The 26,037-nt window shown below is 43.2% G+C and overlaps 1 protein-coding gene across 1 annotated transcript in view; it reads right to left on the bottom strand.

The window, feature by feature from the left end:
• Positions 1–2,640: 2,640 nt before the first annotated feature.
• Positions 2,641–26,037, bottom strand: part of gria4a (glutamate receptor, ionotropic, AMPA 4a) — a 110,875-nt gene continuing 87,478 nt past the window's right edge. The window contains exons 14-15 of the mRNA XM_080458991.1: positions 8,340–8,538; positions 2,641–4,334 (exon numbers count right to left, since the gene is read on the bottom strand). Coding sequence (XP_080315117.1) covers positions 4,074–4,334; positions 8,340–8,538 — 460 coding nt within the window. The 3' untranslated portion in view covers positions 2,641–4,073. The remainder of the gene's footprint in view (positions 4,335–8,339; positions 8,539–26,037) is intronic.

Here is a 26,037-nt window from a genome sequence, read left to right as displayed (position 1 = left end):
TCATGAAAACAGCCACACACACAACCGAAACAGACACAGTTTTCACTTTCATGCTGCAGTTGTACACTGCGGGGCTGCTTGCCGGGGCAGATGCATGCGTTACACTCCCAGGACGGGGGCCGTCGCGAGCTGCTCAGCTGGTGAGCGGCCCCCGTCACCTAGTGGTGGGGGGGGCAGACAGAGAGGGCTAACCTTGGAATCCCCTCCCCCGCTGCCACATTCTCCTTTGTCATACCACCACTTGTTTTTCAATTTGTCCAACAGGCCCTGCTCGTTGAGTTTTAGCACGGCCAGGTTGACCGCGTTTCTTTAAGTAAAAAAGGGAGGAACAGATAAGATAGTTTGGTCAGAGCAGAGGATGAAGGGACAAACAGACGAGATGGACGGGGGGTGGGGGGGTGGGGGGTGGGGGACAACAGCTGGGGGTAAAATGAAAGGGAGAAAGGAGGACAACAGGGAGCAGAGGAAGGAGGAATTGGGGTTGGTTGAGGGTAAAATGGTGAGTTCAAGGGAAAAGACGCACCCGAGACAACACTCTCTCTTATTACTGCTCTTTGACTCTTTTCCACCTGTTGTTCTTTTTTGGGGTTGGATGTTTGTGTTTACTCCATCAGGCTGCAGGCATAGAGTGAATTAACCACATCTGTGCAACCTGCTGATGGTGCTCTTGTCCCCTTCCCTGCTGCTTCCTTCCCTGATAGTCTTTACAAGTTGTTTGTGTGGTTATGTGGCTCCAACTCCTTCTCCTGCTCATACTGCTTCAAGCGATTTCGTCTACAACAAAGCTCAGGGACACGGGGCCAAATGCATGGTATTCATGCAGTGTTTGCAAACTTAGTTAGCAAAACTAGGTATAGTTCCCATTGTTATATTGTAATGTATTCAAATCAATTTATTGAATTTCTTTTCCTTCTTTCTTCAAATATGAAGGTATGCTTGAGAAGCACATTGAACGCTTCAGCATACACGAGGAGGTAAAGAGGGCGGAGACCTTCAAATCCACTGGTGTCCATATGTCAGCTGACCTCACCTGGACTACAGACATCTACCACCAGGAGAGTAGACTGCACCTCCCCAGAAGGCTTGCCCTGCTCAGTTATCCACCTGAACCACGACTGCGCTCTGTCCTTCTCCTGCTATACAGTGGAGGACCAGCAGCAGGTGGTGAAGGTGGCATAGCGCATCATAAATGGGCCACTACACCTTCCCTCCGAGGCATTCAGGGCTCATTTACATGACTATGTTGCAAGTGATGTTCAACGTCTTATTCGTTTCAGAAATGTTTTGCGTTTACGCGACAACGGCAGAAACACTGAAAACTCTGTAGTTAGCACGCTATAAACTTTAACACTCTCAAGAGTACCTATATGGACAGATGACGGAGGAGTTCATTATAACTATAAAACAGCCAATATGGACTATATAACTATAATACGGACGGGGATTTATGCCCCTCTGTATACCACCACGTTTGTTACTCGCATGTGAGAAGATTTTCCACGGCAGTGGTGCGCGTGCACAGTAACAGTACTCGGTAGCCCACACAACAAAAGTGAGAGCAGTCTCAATTTAATGGCTCTCACTCACCCTAGACATCACCCATTCTCTGTGCTCGTCGTTGTATATATAGACTCTTAAAAACCTCAATAAATAAACTTGTAAACAGTTTATTTTCTATTCTATTAACTCCCCAGAAGAGTGTCTGAAAACCAAAACCCAAGAAGATGACAGATTGTGTCAATGTGTCCCCTGCCTGCCTTCCATAAATTTAATTTATGTGTGTCTTTTTTTGGCTCGTGGCTGCTGTTTATAACTGCCCATCAAAGATCTTCCTGTCCTTCTTTTCTCTGCTGACCATGCTTTTGTTTGTGAGTTGCTGTAATCAGCTGAGCTGATCTCCACAAAAAGGTCACCGCAGTCACGGCGTGCTTGTTGGCCAGTCCGCCCCCTTTGTCTATACACTTATCTAGAAATCATCTTGAAGCCTGATGGCAAACTGCAGGGAGGAGATGGCTTATGTCTGACATAATGTCAGTTCAAGATTGTGTGAATTAAAAAAAAAAAAATAAATAGAAAAAGAAAAAGAACTACACCCAGTCAACAAACATGACAAGACTGCCTGTTCACAGTTTAAAATGACTTTCCTGAGAGATGATAATCAAGAGATTCGGGGGGAGAGAGAGAGAGTGTCCTCTGGAGTGATCTAATCTACAGGTCATGACTAATTTAATCAACAGAAGAGGTGTGAATGAAAAACAGTTCAAACATATCTGTAAATCAGGATAACAGTCAGATATCATCAGTCATGTCAAAAATAGCTGCACTTCAGAGAGAATACAATATTATCAATATTCATTTTAATGATCAGAGCACTCATGCGTCCTATCAACATCACCAAGTCAGATTAGCATGGTGATTAGTGCGCCAGGAGGAGAGGCAAGCTCACTCGACGTGCGCGCTCGCGACAGCCACATGGGTGCGTTTGAAAAACAACCGTGTTTCCGCTGATTGAGAGAAGCCAGAGACAACCATGGATAGTCCCAGAAATGTGAGACGGAGGGGGGGCTTAAAAAAAGAAACCATCCACATGCTGTCTGTCACTTTTCCCCCATAAACGGAAAAACTTATTTTTTTTCTTTTAAGGAAAAGAACAGGTAAACTACAGGGTGAGTGGGGTCTTGAGCAACTTTGCACCATGTGTAGGGGAAAGTTATAGGACAGGATGTGAGGCTGATTTGTCGTATTTGTTTTGCCTTTCGTACGGCAACTTGGAAACGCTGACTGAGAGAGATGGAGGGAGAGAAGAGAGAACAAGTGGTCCAACTTTGCTGAATTTAGTCAATTATTTTTCCTCAGTAGGCGCTTGTCACAGTGAGAAGACAAAGCCTCTCTCGGCCGCTGTCGCAGTCACCTGAAAAGGGGATAATGTGCATTGCGAGCATATCTCGATGGAAACTATTTTGACTGCTCCTATAATTTTAACAAGCCAGCGTGCATGTGTCTGCTGAGGGAAAAACAACAGAAAATGACCAGTTTCATAACTTAATTTCAGGTGATTTTCTTATCAATTTCCTCCATCTGAGATTCTCGTTTCTCAGTTTAATGCATTGTTAAACCTAAACGACACAGTCATTTGTTATTTAGGTTCTAATTCTACGCCACGGAATTAAATTCAAATGAAAGGATTATGTGTTTTGTTTTATTCAGTTATTGGGATCCTGTTTAATATTGATCTTTTTGTCCCCCCATTGGCCAGGCCCCTCTGCTTCCTGTTTCTCACTTGTTTCCCCCGTTTCTCTATAAATTCCCCCCGTGGCTCGTGATGTCAAGAGCTACAGTCTGCGGTGCTGCCCCTCCTCATGGTAAACAAGTATGAAAATCACTCGTATCATCATCATCATCATCATCATCATCATCATCATCATCATCATCATCATCATCATCATCATCATCATCATCATCATCATCATCATCAAACAAAAAGACAAGACAGGAGACAAATGGACAGTGTTACCTTGAAGGTGGCCCTGCGGAGAGAAAAAGTGACTGGGTGTGTGACAGCAAAAAAAAAAGGGAGGATGCAATCGTAAGGAGGTGCATGACGAGACAGAGACAGACAAATGAAGCCGACATGCTACTAATGGGAGCTTGTAGGAAAGAGGTCAGAAATTTCCAGCAAAAGAAATCATAAATGGCGATAACACGTAGAAACAAAAAGAGAAAGCAAGCCAGAGAGGGAGAGAAACTAAGCACAGTATGATGAAACAGACACTTTCCTTCAACACACTCGTCTATAAGTCACTGCTGCTGGGTGAAAATATGTGACGGCTGGTTTGTTTTTGTCATTAAAGCACAACACAAAATGCTCAATTAGCCGAATTATATAACCGGTGATTTTTGAAAGCGTCAAATGTCCAAAGAAAATGGAAATGTTTGGGTTTCAATGGTTGACTATTTTTCACCTGACAGCAGGAATACTTTGATCTCAGAGTAGAATAAAAGACACAGCAGGGTAGGTGGAATATCGCAGCAATAGTACAGTATCAGCATTGTTACTGTTTCCTATTGTTACACTATTCCACCCACCTTAACTGTGAGCCTTTCGGTGTGGCAATGCCATATCCTTTGGAGTCCAGGTTCCCTCCAACTTTCATGGTGTCACAAGGCTTGCGCTGCTCCGTGTATTCATTCATGGTGGACTCCAGCAGGAAGGCGTACTTCCCCTTGGACTTGCGGACCCTCGCCACGCCCTCTGCTGTGGTTTTGGTGAACACCGTCGGCTCGGCGGACTTCATGTAAGACCACATCTTCTCATATACAGCTATTTTGGACCTCTGGTATGGAGGGAGGGGGTAAAAGGAGAAAGCAGACGTTGATGAGGATCAAATAGGCAGGTCTTCTCCTGGGGAAGAAGCTGGGTGTCAGGGGTTAGACTGCACCTTTGTTTTTATGAAATCAAGAAAAGATAGAAATAACTATCAACCATTTCTGAGCTCTATGAGGTCGGCTTATCCACCCTCCCCATTTACATATACCCCACTGATTCAGATCAGGTATTTCCCCCCACTAACGGATAGGACATCATATTGCTGGATACAATTTCATAGAAAGAAAAGACACTCGGAAAAAAAGATGACCATGAAGAAAAAAAATGACGTCGTTAAGTTTTTGACACGTCACACTGTTGCCTGAAGCATTAGCAGCTTTTCTTGAAAACAGACTGAATTATTCAAATCAACATGCTGTTTTTATGGAGAGAGAAAGAAAAGACATCAGAGGTGTAAACCTAAGAGTTGAGGAAAAACATGAAAGAAAAACAAATCAGGGACAATAAAGCCCCAAAACAAAACATTAGTGTTGGGTTTGGATTGCTATAGCGCACTGCATTGAGACACTCTTAAATATGTTTTTTTTTTTTTTCTCCAGCATTTCATTTATGGCGGCACTTTCTTATTATGTGGAGTAAAATGCTGCAGAAGATTTTCACTCGGAGAGTCCTTGAATAAAATTGTGCCGCTGATGGGGAGCTCTGTCTTCCATCTTCCATTTTGATCCTCTGGCATATAATGACATTTATAACCACATTTAAAATGTAACACTATGTCTCCCTTGACAAGTCAAGCATCAATCTTGCTTTAAATGAGTTTAAGACGGGAATGGTGGCATGCTAATCGGCTGTGCAGTTAGGAATTCACAAGTGCTTTTCAGAGGACATCTGTGTGAGATGGTACAATGCATTGCCTCTATACCCTACAGAGGTGTGCGTGTGTGTGCGCGTGTGTGCATGCGTAAGTGTGTTGCGATGTGTTGGTGCAAACAAATTTTTTTTTTCTCTCTGCGCTTGTACGTGAACTATGTGTAGTCAAGAGTGAAAATAACAAGCAGAGGAGTCAAAACTGTCACCCTCAACAAGCGTCCTGTTTCTTTCTTCTCATCCTCTCACGGTGATAAAGTGTAATTCTGTCGCTCCGCAAGCAACAAGCCAGGCCCTCAGCCACTGAAACCAGCACCCGGGGGATGGCGCGTGTACGTGCCCGAGCGTGCCACTAGCGCGTGACGGACACCTATCCCATAATAATGTCACTCACATCCAAGAGGACCAATAGGTCCCACCTCTCTCCAACCCCCCCCCCCCTTATTTCTTACTCCATCAGCCAAAGTCATAGATTCTCATCAGAGATTTGTGAGGCTCCTCCCCTTACACCTCCAGTCCTTCCATCCATCCATCAGAAAAAGTGAGACTGATAGCAGTGTTGGTGATGGCTGTGCATTTATAAAGCAGCGTTCAGCATCTGAGGGACGGACAACGTGACAGTGCCGCTCGGCTCCTTCTAGATTCTTTAACGAGCGGACGCTGCGGGTGACCTTCAGGCGGTCACAATACAGACACACTTTTAATATACGCAGGCATGCACTGTATATCCTCTGTGTGACACATGCCACTCAAACTTACATACACTCCCAAAAATGCATACATATGTTGCTGAATGTGCATCGATGCGTTCCTGCACACACACACACACACACACATGCTAACACACACATGCACACAGAGATAATTAATGGTGGTTACGAATCCCCCTCAGCTGTGTGAGAGTAAATTGCTTTTTCACCCTCCACAGATTTCAGCTCGCTCGTTATGTTGATGATGCCAGAGCCACTCACGGAAGCACAAACTGTCTGCCACATCCTCCCCCATTCCCCCCCCCCCCCCCCCCCCCCCCCCCCCCCCCCCCCACGTCCCCAAATACAAACACAACTCAACACATCTGTACAATGCACAAGCACACAAACAAATCTCAATAATGAAATGATGACATAGCAGGGCCGATTTCCGATTTCAAAAGTGATGACGCAGCGTTTGTTTTTTTTGCCAGAGTAGCAGAAAACTTAGCTGTACATCGGCTTTGTTTGCATGTGTATGGGGCTACGTATCAAAGTGGTTATATAAGTGAATTCACATGGGTGAAAAGGTCAAGGGTTGACGCCACTACAGGTCTCCTCTGGGCTACTTGTGTACTCATTATTGTGTCCTGTTCACAATTTAATTGCAAGCGCATCTTATAATGTATTCTGCACCTGCTCTGTCCATGTTTTTATCCTACCATTTCACCTCCACCTGAAGCATCTCTGTGTACTGGGCTGCAACACTCGCGACTGACCGGAGAAACCAAAATGAAAAATAAGATATTCACCTCGAATCACAATGAAATAATACTTTGTGGCTCTTGGACAAAAGTACTTCCAACACCCAGCCAAATGTGGTCAAAGTTTGGCTTGAGTTTTTTTATGTGTGACATAAAACCCTCTTTTCACAACATTCACCAGATGAAATGACAAATTTGTGGCAGTCTTGAAACAGTGAAACTGCAATATTTGTTGAAACAATCGAGAATACAGTCTATAGGTGTCAAACGTGGATCAAGATCCCACTGACATGCGGAGGATTCATTTGTCACACTAATCTAATTGTCTAAATTGTGTAAACTGAACAGAGATAGGCTCCAAGAAAAAAAAAAGAAGGAATAAATTATTTACTGTTAGCAGTGTTTACTTGGGTAATCAACAGGAATTGTCAAATTAATTCGAAATAGAATTTGATGAGAAATTCCAAATCACCCTTAATTGTTAGTATAAAAGGCTTTCTGTTAACTCAGATTTTAGAAAGAAATGACATGTAAAGTGAAAGTCAGACCTTCGGCTTCTAAGCCCTTTTCAATTTAAGATTAGAAAGAAGCAATACATTCACCCTCCCACCTGGACTATTGTAAATCGGTTTACACTGTTATTAGTCATCCATCCTTGTCCCACTTCCAGTCAGTGCATAATTCCACTTTTTGGCTTTCATCTGGCTTAAAAGAAGACAATACATCCCCCCATATCTACTTCTTCTTACTGGATTAAAAGTTTCCCTTGAAAATTTCAAGTACATTTTTATGTCTACTGCTTTTATAAGAGCAAAACAGAAGCCAGTATCGAATGCCTTTCCCGAAACGGGTGATCAAAACTCCCCTGTGCACCCAAAAGTATAATGTACTGCAGGTGGACTCTGATAAACCATCACAATCTCCATCATGACACGTAATCAGCAAGTAAACGTTTTGTTCTCGAAGTTGTTAGAAGCCAAGCATCAGGATTCAAGTGAGTTTGACGGAGGTCAAATTATGACGGATCAATGATTGAGACAGAGCATCTGAATGTGACAAACTTTTTAAAACTTTCCAAAGAAACTATGGAAAAGAACATGGACATCCATGCCTGAGGGTCTGCAGAGACACGGCGCCTTATAGCAGCCTGGTCAGAGGATACTGTCCAGTGCAAGCCGGATGGCTCATAACTGCGTGGCAGTGATGTAGAGGTCGTGACACAATCTGATCTCAAGTGGTTAGCCCAAAACGCATGATATGGACAAGCGTAAACAGACCATCGTGAGGCACGCTAGTTTTACCCTACTGATGATGTGTTGTTGCAATAGTGATCTGCCAAATGTGATCGGATCACCCGAATCGCACGTTAACACCTTTAAGTCTGGATGGGCCCAGAGCTTGTTGGGTATGAGGCTGCAAAAAAAAGCAACCTACACAATGGTAGATCATAATGTTATGGTTGATTGTTAGCCTCTCAGTAAAGTTTAAAGTGAAGTCATTTGTGTATGCACACAGCTGGTTGCATTTTAATAGGAGTATTAACAACGAAAACAGCAGGTGTCATTATTAAATCGTCATCCTCCACACCATCCGAGACCTCCTGGCTCCTCTGCAGCAAATTAACCTGACTTAGTAAAAGCATGGAACTTCTTAAGCAATCAAAGGAAGGAGCAAAATGAGATCAGTCCATACCCTGAAGAACTCCTTAGTGGAGCCTGAGTCCAGGGTGCCGTAGGCGATCTCTGTCTGCTTGGCCAAGTCCTCTGCACTCTCTATAGGCGACACCATCCTCTCGACAGTGAGGAATGCAGCCAGGTTGGCCGTGTAGGAGGATATGATGATAAGAGTGAAGAACCACCACACACCTCCAACAATTCGCCCAGACAGGGACCTACAGGGAAGAGAGGCAGGAGTGAGATATGGAGGGGTGGGTGGGGGGTGAAAAAAAGGCGAGAAAGAGGTGGAAAGATGAAGGTGGTTAAGACGGAAGAGGTTTAAGTTAATGCGGAAAGATGGGAGGATTAAGGTGATGAAAGTAAGGAAATAGAGTTAGGAAATTAGCAGCAGGATGTGATGGTGAAGGTAAAGACAAGGGTAAATGGTAAAGAAAAAATAAATGGCACAAGAGAAAGAGAAAAAAACAAGAAGGGAAACACAATTACTGGTAGTTGCAGAGCCAAAGAGATGCAATACAGGAAACAGTTTCACAAAGCATTTTAACTGACAGTACTACAAAGCAATTGTCTTTAAACCCCAGAAAGAATTCAGAGCGAACAATAACAGAGGCTACATGAAATAGATTGCTCATTCCCTTTTTACCTTTCTCCATATATGCGGTTTCATCAACCTCTGTAGCTCACTCTCATGAAACAAACCTCATCTTTAATCGCATCTTTTTTAACAAGCATATACATTTTTAACAATGCAGATATACTGCAAATCCATCAATGTTTTAAATGTTTAAAATTTCTTTATTTATTTATTTGAACAGTTTTTGTATTTTAAGCTATTTGCAGTACAGTGACCTGTGGTGTCCTGAAATGTTGTTAAAGATAAAATGTATTATTATTATCATTATCATCATTATTGTAATTATTATTATTATTATTATTATTATTATTATTATTATTATTATTATTATTATTAGGAACATCAGCAAAGGTGGGATATCATTCAACATTCCTAAGGAAGAAAACTATCTTTCTTTGTCAAGTCTCATTTAATCAGTATTAGAATTCGAGCATAAATATGAATTATTGTCATTTTATGGCAGTATTTTCTTAAAGGAACAGAGTTGGATTTTATGTGAATGTTTCGTTTGCATGTCTTTTTTTTTTTTTTTTAAACATTATCATATATTAAGGCTGCTCGCTTGGTTAAAGATTACAAACACAAAACCCTATTCATCATATTTTAAATGACTTATTTACACATTCAGCAGACCAAGTGATAAAACCCCAAGTCATTCATTTGTAGTTAATTCCTTTCAGTTCTGCTTTTAGAACAAATGATGCTCTGTTGTCTGGCTGGTGCAAATCTCTGTTGTTAATGTCAACAGGTAGCATACTGCAGGCTTTGAAACAGCTGCTAAACCCTGGTGAAATCAGTGCTATGAAGCAAAGATGCACATAAACACTACAACTGTGAGCTGAGATTAAAAGTTGAAATATGCAGAAATTACTGAGCTGAGTTAAACTGCAATATTTGTGACTTCTATATAAACAACTTGTCATTGAAAGTCATTTACTGCTTTAATATAACTTGGATCACAGCCACTTTATACATCATTAGGGTGATCATCATATGTACATAGATACAGGCGGAAAATTAAGTATTATGTTCATATTGTTATGGAGAGTTCCATTTTAATGAGCGTGTTGAGGAGGAGAAAGAGGAGTGAGAGAGCCAAGAGGTGCTTCAAAACCTGACTCGGCATGAATTAATAAATTGCCACCTTTCCAAGACCCAGCACATTTCTTAATTCTCACACATACAAATGCACTCACACAAACAAATAGGAATTGATAGTGTATGTCCTTGAGGCATTGATCTGTTTGCTTTCATTAACGACCCTGGCGTGTAATGTGATGGATCATCCTGTGAAAAAGTTGCTTGGTTTTATTTTATCATTCTTAAGAGACAGCGCAAGCATTTTTATCAACCGAGCCCAACTTTGAAGTCGACCAGTCAAGACACAAGTAATTTAAAAATCAGAGTTTACTTGTAAATACGAACAAATCTTGATTAGATTGCATAGGAGTGGTATTTTTCTATATTACCTGTAACAAGTTAGTTTAAGAGTGTAAGGATTGAGGTGTTGTGTCTTCACTCATGAAGGTCATTATTTTGTTGTACATGATACAGTAAAGCTGTTTCTCTCTTTGTCTCTCTGCTTATGAGCAGACTTTACAACGCTGGCAGCTCAGCTAATGTATCACAACACTACAATTATACAGCCGTGTGCACATTATGATTACGTCCAAAAAAAGAGAACCTCCACTACTCAGCTACTTTTGAAATAAGTAACCAGTGGCTGCGGTCAAGTGCAAATCTTCAGTTCCTTGCACAGTATTGCTGTTAAAGTTTTTTTTTTTCCTTTTTTCTTTCCCGGAGACTAGGTAAGAAGAATCGAAGGATGGCATAATGGAGGTCAAACTCATTTTAATGGGTTCTACAAGGTCTCCTGGAAGGAGACTAAACGATCTGATTGGTTAGCTGGTAAATGAGCTGCGACAGCGTTTTAATCTGTAGCGACAGAGTGACATTTTGATTTGAGTTGACATTGAAACAGATAAAGAAGGGAGCAAAAGAGGATGGCAATTGCGGACAGCAGGGAGAAAGAAAGCGTCCATCCGTCCATCCATCCATCCGTCTGAGCTTTACAAACTTTACTTTAACCTCATCTGATTGTGCATTCATAACCACTACAAGAAACATTTAATTAATCATGTATACTCCAAAGTGTAACGACAGTGCATCCCAATGCATTTGACGACTTCACCCAGGGGACCAATAATTGCTGGCTGCTGTACAAACAAGGAATGAATTACACTATACATTGTATTGCACAGTTTTAGTAACATTTACTATCGCAAATAAATGAATCCATTTAAAGACCAACACTATCTGAATGATCATTGATGACTGTGTGATGTGCAAAGTGAAAGGCAAATACTTTCATTATTCTTAATTGATTTTACCATGAGGGTGAGAAATGAGGAGGATATACGCGATGAGTGTTCGAACATCTGTTGAGAAACATTTGTATTGGTGTTGTACAACTCTGTAAGGAAAGCACATTAATCTTACAGTTAGCCACCTGTTCATAGGAAAGGATTATGTTTGAGCTGGCTGTTAAATTTTGCAGAAATCACAAATAAAACAAAATTGCGAGAATATAAATGTAGGCAGTTAGAGTAAACACATAACAACTGGCGGCCACAAACCAAACCACACTGCTGCACCACGAACAGTAGCATCATCAATAATAGGCTGAACTTTCATTTGTATTCCTTGATGAATTAATTCCTCTGGTCCATAAATTCACTTGGATCCACTGAATGCATACAGTGCACTCTGAGAACAAATGTTTTTTGAAGCTGAGACAAGAATACATTGAAGTTTTACAGAAATGTGAAATCAATCAAACTCAACATGCAGAATTTGTTGCGACTCAGGGTAAATCTGTCACGTCAACCTCAGTTCATGAGAAGGTCTCAGGCACCAGAGAAGTTTGTGTGTGGCGTGACAAAGAGAGAAATCTGGGGTTCGGTACTTTTCTCACTATTGATTTATTTGAATTTTTTTATGTTGACAAAAAAGTCTGGGCTAAAACGAGTCATCAATTTTAGTAAAACACAAATTTCTCTCAATAGAAACAAGTTAAAATTACATAGGCTTTAGTGTCAAATCTTTAGTTTAACAGCGATATTCACACTATATATAAACAGTAACCAGATATCTAACTATCACAACAACAATTGTGCTTTTTTTTTCGTGTCAACCCCAAAAAGCCATTCTAACCTAATGCTGCAATAGCGAGCACTTGCTACAAACTAATTTACTTTCCTCTGCAGATAAAGTATGCAAATAAAACACAATTCCAGTGAGATCTGATTTGATATTTTTCCCCCCCCCGACTTTGTAACAGGGTGATTCAGCGATCATTTCTTAGTCGAGGCGCTAAAGCACTACAACTTTCCACTTCCACCATGCTCAGGATTCAGTCACAAACCTAAAACTCAAATCATACTGTGAAACCCCAGTTAGGTTTCCTCTAGTAATACACTATAACAAAGACAGAGACTATTACATGTTACACAGACAATCAGTGTTTATGACAAAATCTGTACTACTCAGATTTTTGCATCCTGGATCATGTAAAATCACAGTGAGACGACATACTGTATATCCTGACTGGAGCCTTTAATCTAACAAATAGTGTCCCAAATGGTTTTGTATCTCTGAGGGTTTGATAGATACGCATCCTGCTGAGGGAGGGGAAATAGATCGGTTCAGGACAGAATGATTAACATCCTGTCTATTTCCAAACGTGCAATCCTTGATTTGTTTTTGTGTGTGTGTGTGTGTGTGTGTGTGTGTGTGTGTGTGTGTGTGTGTGTGTGTGTGTGTGTGTGTGTGTGTGTGTGTGTGTGTGTGTGTGTGTGAATGGCAAAGGGAGAGGAAGGTATTAACCAGGGTCTGGCCTTGGAGCAAAGTCAGAGTACATTCATCCCCCCTTTGCCTTGATTTAGATGAGACCATGTGCAAGTGCACAAGTGTGAATGTGCATGCGTGTGTCAAACACGCACCTCTATTTTCGGTGATGCATGAGCGTTTTGCTACACATGGGGGATCTTTGGGAGTGATGTCTTTGATTCTTCATGCGGCGCGTCTGTGTGAGCACGCCGCCTGTGTGTGGGACTGTGTTGTGTGTGTTGGTATGCAACAGGCGAGTCCTTCTATAGCGGGTCATGTATCATCTATGATAGCCAACAGATTGCCTCCCCAATCCTCTGTGTGAAAGATTAATGGCATGCAGGTTCTCTTTCTCTCCTAGAGACACACACACACACACACACACACACACACACACACACACACACACACACACACACACACACACACACACACACACACACACACACACACACACACACACACACACACACACACACACACACACACACGTCACTCTGAGCACCACACTTTTGTTTTCATCCAACGCATCAGGATTTTCACACCTGGCAGAAGTCATTGTAACGTCAGGCAGTGAGTGTGAGTCCGTATGTGAATGTCTTTGTGATCCAGTGGGTGTTTTATTTCATGTCTACTAAATCTTATTCAGAGATCACCTTTCTTCAAATTACCAGGAAACCATAATCGATATTCCATATCAATCTTTATTTAGTTTATGCTGAGTTTGTACGTGCACTAATGTGTTTTATTATTGTAATTAAATGTTATAAATGATTAATCTCAAAGCAAGAAGAAGAGGCTCAACATCATGCTGTCCCCGTGACGAGACTGCCTAATCTAACTATGGTTATAAATGGTGGGCATCTCCAGCATTAAATTCTTTGGGTGTGTCACGAAAGGTTTCAAATGTTAATACATATAAGTTCCTTATGTTAGCAGACCTCGACGCCCAAGGGTGTGGCTCAGTGATGCTCTCTATTGTGCATTAACAACTGTTGGGAGTCACATGAGGTCATGTGGGGGTAAAGAGACATTGATTGTGATTGACAGTGGCTCTTTGAAGCTGGATAATAAAAAACCCACAATAGAACAGCTGATAATGAGAGAGGGTGTCTGAACCAGCCTACATTTCAATATTTCATCAATACAAACATCAGTCGTAAATGGCAGTCTGCCTCCCGATGTAGTGAAGCCACATTTGCAATAATTGCTGCATTTGTCTTTTCTAATGGATACACACACACATTTTCTCAAGATGACATGAGGATATCTCACTGGGAAGAATTGATAAGGTGACAGTGACCTTGACCTTTAGTCCAAGTGGTTTATGTTCAAGAGAGACTATGAAACAGTGGAAAATAAAACAAACAAGCTTGTAGAGATAACTTTAAATCATATAAAACAAATATAATTGATAACAATCAGTGTGAAGAACTCGTGAAAATTACTACCTGATGACAGTTTGCAGCTATTTCTTTAAAGGGTAATGAAGGTGTTATATAGTGACCAAAAATAAGGAGTAATAGTTTCTGAGTAACTTTTGTGATAGTTTTGATTGCCATGTTGCTGAGCTGTCAGCACAGTGTGGGTCAGTCTGAGGACTGACTCACACTGTTCAACTTAAGTTCTTTTACTGAGCTGTCACACTTTGCTGTCCACGTGGTATTTTCGTCTATAAGAGTTAATCAGAGTTCATCAGCCACATTTTGCAAGAGGATGCAGAAATTGGCATAACACCTGTTCTTGAAAGGAGGGATTAATGGAGGAATGACGAGGAAGAAAAGCAGGAACAAAAGAGCAGAGATAAACTACCATTATTTAGACCGTTGTTATGAAGTTTAACTTGTTGGAACTCCATATGTTGGAGGTACTATGATCATGTTAATATTCCCAACAGTGAATTTTTATGGTAGACATCCACTGACTGCATTATATGTGGCCTCTAAGCAATTTATAGTATGTTGCATCAACACCATAACAGCATGCTCACAGAGTCCAGTGATGACAGGGTACACATCTACGAAGGAGTATAATGTTCCATCTAATATCTTGCACAACTTGTAACTTTAGTCTTGTTGAACATGCCTCTAAACTAGGGCTGCGCAATTAATCAGATTTCAATCACGATCACGATTTAAACTGTGGGCTCTGCTGCGCATCGAATCAAGCACTTTCTCAATAGTCAGCCAACCACCAGGGGGCGAACGTCAGGGCAGGGCTTCATTAAGCTGCCTAACAAGCAAGCGCAAGCTGCCGCTTCGAGTTATTCAACAGTGGACTGATGTGAGAGTGAAGCGTAATGTCGGGAGCAGAAGGTGACAGTACAACAGCATCTGGAATTTTGATTTTCAACTGAAATAATTGTTCACATGTTGTTTATTTTAAGTTAGAAATATAATATATAAATATGACTTCCCTAACATAATGGATAATCTTGATTAATAATCATGATTTCAATATTGATCAAAAATAATTGTGATTTACATTTATTGTGCAGCCCTACTCTAAACCCTTTTAAATCTTCTCCACATATACTGTTCAAACAACAGTAACAGACACATTCAAAAAGCCTCCAAACTGTCACACTGTGGTCCAGCACAAATGTTTCACTGGAACACAAGCAATGATGACAAAAACAATTAGAATACACATGGAAGACATCTTTCTGGTTTATTTATTTATTTGATTTTGCAGGGACTTCAGGCGTGAAATAAAGCAAATTGACTAATTGATTGAAACAGAGATTCGACTGGGAGAGGAAAGCAGGATAAAGGGTATGAAAACAAACAGACATGGATAAATTTGAATAATAGATTAAAGATGAGTTGCCGCTGGCAGATAATGAAAAGCATAATGAAAGAAAAATAACCCGGACCATAAAAGGGAAGCTGACACGATGTGGCACACCCAGAGAAAGAGAAGCGCTGAAGAGATTATGCACAAGATGCATCTTAAGGATTACTCGTGAAATTCATAAATGCCATCAGTGACCTTGAGACCAGTCATTAATTACTCAGGGAGAGGCCTTAGTGCCCAACTGCAGTTAGTTAGTCATGCCATTGGCCGGATCTGTTGCTACCATTAACTATTCAACACACCCACAGCCATTTACTCAATACTTACACATGACACTCACAAACATAGGCTCATGCACAAACACACAAGCACACAAGAGAACAAAGCTGTAATTTCAGATGTTTATTGACAGAGACAGATTCAGTCCCTTTGAGATGTTCTCTGTTGATCGGTTCACCTCTCTTCCTCCTCTCCTCCTGCTCAGGCTCAAAGCATTTCCTCAGTGTAAACACTCTCACTTTTCTAGCGTTTAATCAGCCCCGAATTTAAGAATTCCAGCGCCGTCACCCCGTGATCATTTCATCGCCACCCATCGTAATGTGACGAGGCCAATCACCGACATTAAGAACCGAGAAGCCTGGGCTGAAAGATGATGGGTGGGAGGTGCGAATGCCCTATCAAGGTCACTTTGACAATGTGTGCGAGGGCGTGTAAATATGTGCACGTCTGCTGGCCAGCCATTTACCTTGTGCTTGAGAGGAAAGGTGAAGAAAACACAGGCTGACATGTTTGCAGGAGAAAGAGCGTGTGGGTTCCTCAGAAAGAAAAGTTACCTATTGCCCTCATGGGCGTCTCGAAGTGATACACGTGCACAAATAAGGGTGATGATCCGAAACTGGATAGATAGATAGATAGATAGATAGATAGATAGATAGATAGATAGATAGATAGATAGATAGATAGATAGATAGATAGATAGATAGATAGATAGATAGATAGATAGATAGATAGATAGATAGATCGATAGATCGATAGATAGACAGACAGACCCCAATAGAGTTGAAATAGTAGTAGAGCAGAGAAGATGGGTGTGTGTTAAACTGTGTCTTCCAGACTGCAGAGATGACTGCAGCACTGAGACAGAGACTCTCACTGAATACCAATAGACCCACAATGGCAGCTCAATACACAATACACATGCAGAGCATATAGACTGATCCAGTCAGTGTGAACACATTAACCACTTGACCGACAGACGTTCATAAAGGTTATGCGACAACAAGGTGCGACGGCCGGAAACTGAAATATGCTTAAGTGGCTAATCAGACAGATTGCAACACTATCAAATACACACATTCAGGTGTGAACTTATACAATAGATGGAGAAGCATTCAACCGGTCAGTAAGGCTGCATTTCTTCCTGTAGAGGCTGCCTCCTCCTATTTATTCCCGGCTCCATAGTAAATGTCAACCTCGATACTCTGATCCATGCTGACTGGTTGGGAACGATACAAGTGGCAGGATGGAGAAGAGGGAGGATGAAACCACAGCAAATATTAAGCATCCCATGATCAATGTGGACACACGGGCGATGAAAAAAGTGATGATATGCAGTGAAAGGTCTATTGTGAGTAAAAGTATGACTCGCATGCAAGTGGATATCAACTGAGGAGTGAAAACAAGGGACTATTACGAGGATGATACAGGATTCACAATTTAAAAGGTGGGGGCAGGGGCCACTCTGGACAAGTCGCCAGTCCATTAACAGCCTAACACAGAAAGACATGCAGCACTTTAGCATTATCAGTTAACCTCACATGTGTGTCTTTAGACTATGGGAGGAAAATTGAGAACCTACCTATGACCATATCTGTGAGGTGGGAGCGCAAATCACTATGCAATTCACGACTAGCCGAAGTCACAATTATCTGAGACATCAGACATGTTAGCGAGGAATCACATTGAGTGAGTACCTTGTGAATGTTGCAGAAATGTTAAATGATGGTCTTATGAACTCCCCGTGAAGTTTGGGTCACAATCTGCCTGGAGTTCAAATTCATGTCATATATGAATCCTTCTGCATTACCATGATACTCGCTGGAGATTCATATGACATTCCTAAACAAAATTATCATCATGGTGATAGGGACCAGTGGGGTGATGTATAACAGTATCGTTTGGTGACTTGCAAAAGTTATGTGGACGGTGCAGCAGTGGAGGTGTTGTATAAATGATAACCAGGTTTTGTCATAAGATTCAGAATTGTCATTGAGGATGTTGTTTGGTTTTCAAAGTTTGAATGCTCGGTGAATAGATTTAATCATTGAATTATCTTTCCAATTTAATAATAGTGTTTTTTGTGATGGTCAATGCCAGTAATTAAAAAAAAAGAAAAGCATCCAATATTGAGGCAGATGTAATGTGAAAGTATCACCGAGTGGTGCAACTGTTAGGCAGACAGGAATATTGAGGCCCAGTATTTTCTGACAAAGCCAAAAGATGGTTTGACTGAAGCTCATGTGGTGTAGTTTGTGATACGTGTTATATATTGGATGAGTTGTGCTCTGGAATTGCAGGTTAGCTGTGGTGCTTGCTTTGGTGTGCAACAGTTGTGCGAGAAAATTGAAAATTTTTGTCATCAGACGTCAGGCTGTGTGGAGCACGGGCCTTGTTTACATGACATTTTCAACTGAAAATGACATTTTTGGGGGGGGGAGTTTCTTGAAAGGACACTTTTGAAAAACATTTTAGAGAGTTTTCACTGTTTCTCACATTCCCGTGTTTATGGCAATCATTGTCAAAGATTTCCCATTTGGATTTGTAGCTTTTCTGAAATGAAAACAGAAAAACTATCTCGTTTCCAGCAGATCATTCTGAGTCCCTCAACCTGAATGAAGATTAGACTGACAATGGCTCATTTCTTGAACTTTCTAATTGACTTTAGACTTTGCTTTATTAATCCCTTGGGATGACTCCATCAGGGAAATTTGAGTTATTTGAGTAATTTGCAGAAACTAAATCGAGAAAGGTTTGAGACATGGTGGAGATATCTATGGCAACTGCAAGACCATTTTTGCGAGGAAAAATGTGAGTTTTTAAACAATTCGAGCAGGATGTTTGCAAGGCCCTGTGACTCAACAAAAATTGTAAATATTTCAAAATATTTTGGAAACTCCATCACAAAGTCCATCTATAATTTGTCATAGCCCCGAGAGAGAAGGCGTTTAACTTGCAGTCATTGTTTTAACTCATTTTGAATCATGTCTAATAGTACTTGAAGATCATTATTGCCATCTGGATCACAGATGAACTGAGTATGATCCCAAGCACACTCACAAATCCATTTAGGAGAGTTTCAAAATGAAGAAATACTGTGGTGGGTTACGAAATGGCCAAGTCAGGATAATACACATAACCTTAGATAAACCTCTAAAACAATGTGTGACTTTTGAAGAAAAAACTAAACTGAAGGAATTGTGTATGTGAATGTTGTCATCTTGCCAGCATGACAACAAAAGCGTTCATGAGGAAATGGGAGGTGAGAAAAAAAAATATGGTTCTGAACTCTCAGACTGCAAGGCTTTAGAAAGCTCCCAGAAGCAGTTCTTACATCTTTCAACACTGCTGAAATCTTGTTGAAAGTCAAGAAACCCACTTGCCCCGTGTGACTTTTTCATCGTAAATTTGCTCATATTCCAAGACAGAAATTACCACTCTCTCGCTCTCTCTCTCTCTCTCTCTCTCTCTCTCTCTCTCTCATCTCTCTCTCTCTCTCTCTCTCTCTCTCACGTCAGTAAAACACATGTGCCATTTGCAAATATGAAGCTTTGTAGCAACAGTTAGAATGATTGTCAGATATGTTACCAGCAGAATGTAAAGTCAGTACAGCAAACGTGTATGAATCGCATAAATTGTCCCGTCAATGCTTCCTTTTATCTCTCTTTTGGTTAATGTGTGAGATGATAAACTTGAGAGGTGGCTGTGTTTTCTTTTTTTTTTCTTTTTTTTTTTTTCTTCCCTTGTCCTGTTCGGCAGCTTGGGCCAACAATATGATGTGATTGAGAGCCTTCGGAGTCAGAACAGTTTTTGGTCTAGCAACAGGGAGAGACCTGGAGTCTCCTCCTGTTGCCTTCTCCGTCAGAAGTTGGCATGGCTGCCGTACACGACCGGGGGGCAACGCTCAAAGAGAGAGAGAAGAGAAGAGAGAGAAGAAAGTTTGAGGGGGGAGGGGGGGGGGGGGGGGGGGGGGGGGGGGAGGGGGGTGGGGGGAGGGGGGGAGGGGGATAACATACAATATCCTTGTTGTGCTACATATATTATTTGCAGTTATCACACTGATCCAAATACTTTCCAACTGTTTTTGATTAAACCAGCCTGAGCAGCTCTATCTAGACAGTAAAATGATTTCTTTAGATTAACCAGCCTGAGCAGCTCTATCTAGACAGTAACGTGAAGCAGGAACATGAATTAACAAAGAGGTGACAACAAAAGAGGAACATGATTTGTAAAGTTTGAGCAAATGATGACAGAGAACAAGCAACTTCAGAAGCACCTTTCGTGAGGAGTGAAAGTGTGTGTGTGTGTGTGTGTGTGTGTGTGGGCTTGTCCACTGGGTGTGACCGGAACTGTTGTGGGAGGACCCATGACGACACCCCGGGGTCCGAGGCCATCGGGCCCGGACACCGCCACCCCGGCAGACGGAAGCCCCCCGGGCCCGGGGAGACCCCAGCGAACCACCCCAGAGAGCACGCCCCGCCCAAAAAGCACCAGGCGGAGAATGCAGAGAGGAATCCCCCCCAGGCAAGAGGGGCCCACAAGAGAAGGATAAAGGGCACAGGGCCCCAAGGCCCCGACCCAAGCCGCCCAAGCCGAGGAAAAGGCCGGAGCAGGGCCCCCGGGCCGAGCGGGCCGAGAGCCCCCCCCCAACCCCCGGCGGCGAGTCCCGCCGCACCCCCGGAAACAGGCCGACCCACCGCCCCCCCCCAACCCGGCAAGGCAGAGACAGCCACAGCCGCCGCGCCCCGGACCAGCCCCGCCCCCAGACCCAGGAAATCGAAGGCCGGCGCAGGCCCCGGTCGGAGGACAGTCAACTCTACACCCCCAGGAGCCTCATATCCCACCCGCCCCATGATCCTCCCCCCCGATCTTCCTGAAGAACCCAACCCCTGACCCACCCCCCACCGACACACACACACACACACACACACACACACACACACACACACACACACGACGGGGGGGGGAGTATGACTCTCGCCCACCCCGGCCGCGGCCAGGCCCCCACCCCCGGCCACCGCGGTATCCCAACCTCCACCAATCCAACAGCAATGGAGAAGGAGCACCGCACCCCAGCCCCCCACAGAGCGCCATGCCCGAGGGAGCGCGCCCCCCCGCATTCCAGCCGCACTCACCCCGGGCCGGGGCGGGACCCCAGCGGGAGGTGCTGGGAGGAGCCACGTCTCCCGCCCTTCCCCTGCCCTATATGTGTGTTGGATGTATGTAAGGGTGTGTCTTTGTGTTTTGAAAAGGTGGATGCAATGTGTGTGTCTATGGTGCGGTTAAAATTGGGGGGTAGCGGGGCTCCGGGCGTTCTACCGCTGACAAGTGGCAGAACCCCGAAGCGGCTTACCCCCTCAAGACCCTGCGTGACTAAGTGTGGTTAAAATTGTGGGTGGTGCAAAGTCGGGGGAGGACCCAGACCACAGTTAAGTAGCCCGGACCCCCCACCTAGGCACCGCCCACTGTTCCCTATTGTGGAGTAATATAAGGTGAGGTAAGGCAGGGAGGGTTCTGAGGAGGGGGTCCCCCCGTCGCTAGGACCTTGGCCCAGCTGGACCCCCCGCGTTGCCCCACCCCACCCCCGAGTGGCCGGCCTAGGACCCGGGGAGCCACCCCCCCCCCACAAGGCGCCGTTAGGGGACCCGGGCAGGGAGCCCCACCCCACCCAACGGCCAGACAGCAGAGTCCAAGACCCGCAGGGCCCAGTGCGAGCCCAGCCGGAGGCCAGTGGCCAGGGCACCCCCCCTCATTCGCCCACACCCACACAGCCCCACCCCCCAACCCCCACCCCTCAAAACACACACACACACACACACACACACACACACACACACACACACACCAGGCCCTGGAGGTCACTCTCAGTCAACGTCCATCCAGAACCCGGAGCCCCCCCGTCCCCCGCTCCCCCAATCCGGGAACGAGGCAGACCCGGAGCGCGGCAGCAGGGGCCAACCCGCCCCACCGGGGGAGGGGGCCAGAGGGAGGACCCACCCCCAGCGCCGCAGCGGGCACCCCCACCAGAAAGGGGGAGGCCCCCGCACCCCCCAGGGCCTGGACGACCCACCCCCAACCCCCCCCCCAGCCGACAGCCCAGCCGGGGCCCGACGCCCAGCCCCCCCACCACACCCCAGCGGGCCCAACCCCGGCCCAGAGCAGAGCCCCCCCCACACCCCCGCCCAGGACTCTCCCCAGGCCAGGCCGCAGCCCCCCCAGCATAGACGCCAGGACCCCCCCGAGCCCACAGAGCCACCAACCACCAAAGCCACGACGCCCCAACCACTGACGGTCCCCAGAGCCCGGGGTGGAGCCACCACCCCCCCACAGGGCTACATGGTGTATTTAATTATTGGAGACCATGTGGACTCAAATTGTGTCAAATGATTTTTCCTACCAGCAGACATTCTCTCCAATGTGATGTGGTCTAGAAGTAAGTTTTTAAATAACTTTATATTCAGATTACTTTTGGATTTCCAGTTCATGAGGATCGCCTTTTTTGCTACGCTTAGGGAAACCAGGAGCATGCAGGACTCATTTTTTCCTTCATTTTTGGCTGTGTTTTCTGTATGCTGTTGTCAAATGAATACTGTAAACTGGGAAAATTGACCTTTACGACAAGTAACTACGCCAGGTCCCAGCTGGAATGTACTTTTTTTCTAAAGTTTATCTACTGGCCTTGTGCATTATAATTTAGGCCATTTGGTTATCAGCTGTGGAATAATAACAGTAAGACAGATGAGAATGTTATTATGTGTCATCTTTTCATCTCCGTGTTGTTTGCAGAGGTGTAATGGGGGCTGATAATTACTGTTAGTTTGATAAATGCACTACTGAAAATACTCCAGAAAAAGTGCAATGTCATTTAGTGTTAGAGAACTGAAATGCTACTTGCGGTATTGGTTACTGTGAATTCTATTTATTGCAGGCTTCATGCTTAGTGCTCTGGTCACATAGGAAGAAGGGTTGTGGGTTTGAATCCAGGCCAGGCCTTTCTGTGTGGACTTTGCATGTTCTCCTTCGACATGCATGGAATTTCTCTGGGTACTCCAGTTTCCTCCTGGTTAATCGATTAATAATGATCTAATCAGCTTTCACACAGACGGATGGATTACAAGGCATGAGCCTAACTCAGTTTGGAGCGAATTAACATTGTAGGAAAAACAGTCATTTAGAATTGATGTCTCTAGAACTATTGTTGATTGCCAATTCAAGCACAACAATACAAAGCGTTATGGCGTCACAATGTCAGAATATACAATGTATTGCATATGATATTGTGGCATGTGATATTGTAAGGGTAAAGATAGAGCATTTAGAATGGACATTGTTTTGGTTAAAAGTAAACTCGAAAGAGCATAATAGCACTATAATACATCATGTCGCTGTAGCTGTAGCACATTTCTGCTGTCAGGAGCAACTGCAGTTACCATTATGATATTGCAGGTTTGCAATGGTGAACAAGAGAATGGGGAGATAAAAGGAAATGAAGGAAGGGGATAGAAAAATGATATGACAATATGATATGCATGACACATCTCCTTTTCCCTGGACATGATATAGTACTTCTGCAAAGCACATTGTCACAAAAGCTCATCCATCACATGATTTTATGGCAAAAAGCCTTGCAGGAAGACTCATTTCATCCCTTTATCAGTGACTCTGGTAACCGTTTAGCTCCTTGACCAGTATTACATTATCTTTTTTCCACTTCTGTTTTCTCATCTCTCTGCGCAATCCCAATTTTAAGTAGTGGAATGGCTTGTGGAGACAGGTTGGATTCAAGATTAGTTTAATGTCAAATACACAATAATCCTGCAAGTGGCATACTGAATGCAAGGGAATTTGGCTTCTTAAATGACTAGCTCTAAGCACCATATCAAGAAAAGAAAAAAAAACACTGCATATAAAAGAGAGGACGCACATAGTAAAGCCTCTCTCTCCCCGCAGCAGCCACTTAAACTCACATCAAGACAGATTAGTAGTGATGACAACAAATTTCTCCTCCTTCAGAGTCCTTCAGTACAATCAGCAGCTACAGGTCATTGTAGAGGAGGACGTAAGGTTAAAATGGTAGGTAGGAGGAGGGAAAGAACTAACACATGGTGATTGTAATGCAGTGATGCTCAGTCACTCAGCGGTGGAAGCGTCAGCCGAACAAAAGAGTGAACAGAGGCGTGACATTAAATAGATGAGTGCGTCCTCTTTTATTATAAAACGCACATCACAATGGTATAAGTGCCGTGATGCTCGCTGGACAAAATATAGGCTCACATCTGACAAAGTATTTGTCCTCTGGAGCCACAAATGTTGCAAACCAGTTTTATAAACCAATAACCCCTTTGTGTACACGCCAAACCTCTACATTTGAGTTTTTCCTGACGAGCCTCAGTGCACACATGGTGGAGTTTTATGAGCTGCAAACCTTTCTTGTGGCCAAAACCACTTCTAGTCCTAGAAGAATTAATGAAATGAATATATATGATGCTAATATCATTGCTACTACTACTGCAGTCCGCGTGTAAGTCCAAAGTGGTCTGCAGGCACACAAGGCATGAAAATATGGAAGAGCTTCTCGCACTCTCCCTTCAGAATGAGTTGATCCCTATTCTGATCTGGTCTTGGGGGCTTCTCTGTGTAGAGTTTACATGTTCTCCCTGTGTGTATGTCAGTTTCCTCTACATGCCTCCCACAGTGAACACTTGCATATTTAGTGAATGCGTGTGTTTGTATGTTTGTATGTGTTTTGTGAGGTTGGTTTTAGTGCCATGAGATAGATGGATGGATGGATGGATAATGGTTATTTATCATGGTTAATGGCTTAAGTATATATTTTCAAAAGAGTGAGTTACAAAAGTATGTCAACACAATAAGAAAGTGCCACAACATTGTACTAGTATTTATCTTTATCAAAACAAAGTGACATTATTGTGTCATCATCCATATTGCCCTCACTGCTGCGACGATTTGAATCTCTCCTCTTCCCACTTTGACTTATTAAGAGTCAGTAATTCAATTGCAACGTTATACTGTCAACATTTTAATTAGGATACATTCATTTCCAAAGTCGGCTGTGTATACAAAAGAGAGATTGCATATTCACGTGCAAATCTGCCACAATTTCCCATCCATTCGCTGTAATTGAGGCACCACTGAATGCAGCAGTTCTAGCGATATGGTTTACCACATGAAACCTATTGTCTAAAGACGTTTAGATATGATTGGATTTACATGATAAATTGATCAGAAGAGTTCAATTTCCTCTCTGAAAAGCCCAGCAGAGAGAAAGAATGGAGAAGTAGAAAAGAAACAAACCAAAAAACTAGACAAGTGACAGATTTATCATTGTATGAAAATAATCTGGCATTTGTGTCTGTGGCAATCTCTTTAGAGAAGTTGTGCTGCATTGGAAGTGACAGGGTCTTGTGATTTCTATGATGGACACTGGCTTTGTGCAAACCATCACATTATCACCATGACAGCTGTATCTTATGCACAGAGCCTGTAAGTGAGGAGAGATCAGCATTTGTGTGTTGTATTTGTTTTACTTTTTTATTTTTTTCCTGTATGTGTCTGTAAGCAAAGTGAGCGCGCGCCAGCGACTGTGCATTTATGTGCACGCCCCGCATGAGTGTGTGCTTTTAAGTGAAGCTGTTGTGAGCACTTTCCATTTTGTGTATTGGGGGTAGAATTGGCCTGTCAGTCACAGCAAAGTGGGGAGGAGAGGGAGAAGACAGGTGTCTGGAGGGGGAGAATGAAAAGGAGAGAGTGTGAAAGAGATGGATGAAGGAGTCGAGGAGAAGGGCAGAAGAGCAAAAGGGAAGGAGAAAGAAAGTGGAAGTTTGGGTAGCTGATGAGAAACTTTTGTTCTTTCCCTTAAAGAGAGGAAAGCAAACGGGAACACATACTCGAGCAGAAGTGGCACTACTGGTTATACCCCCAAAAATATCTCTTAACAATTTAAGTAAACTCGTTAGTCAACTAATGCAACTAGTTACTTTGACCTTTTGCTTGAATAGTGAAAGCCTGACCAGGTTTTGTATTTCATATGAACTAAATTAAGATCCAAATAAACGATAAATAAATATGAAAATTAATCCAAGCGCTTAATTTTTAAGAG

This window comes from Lipophrys pholis (genome assembly GCF_963383615.2).
Source record: "Lipophrys pholis genome assembly, chromosome: 3".
Classification (NCBI taxonomy): domain Eukaryota; kingdom Metazoa; phylum Chordata; class Actinopteri; order Blenniiformes; family Blenniidae; genus Lipophrys; species Lipophrys pholis.
Note: the sequence above shows the minus strand (reverse complement) of the source record. Positions and strands in the feature narration are given on the sequence as shown.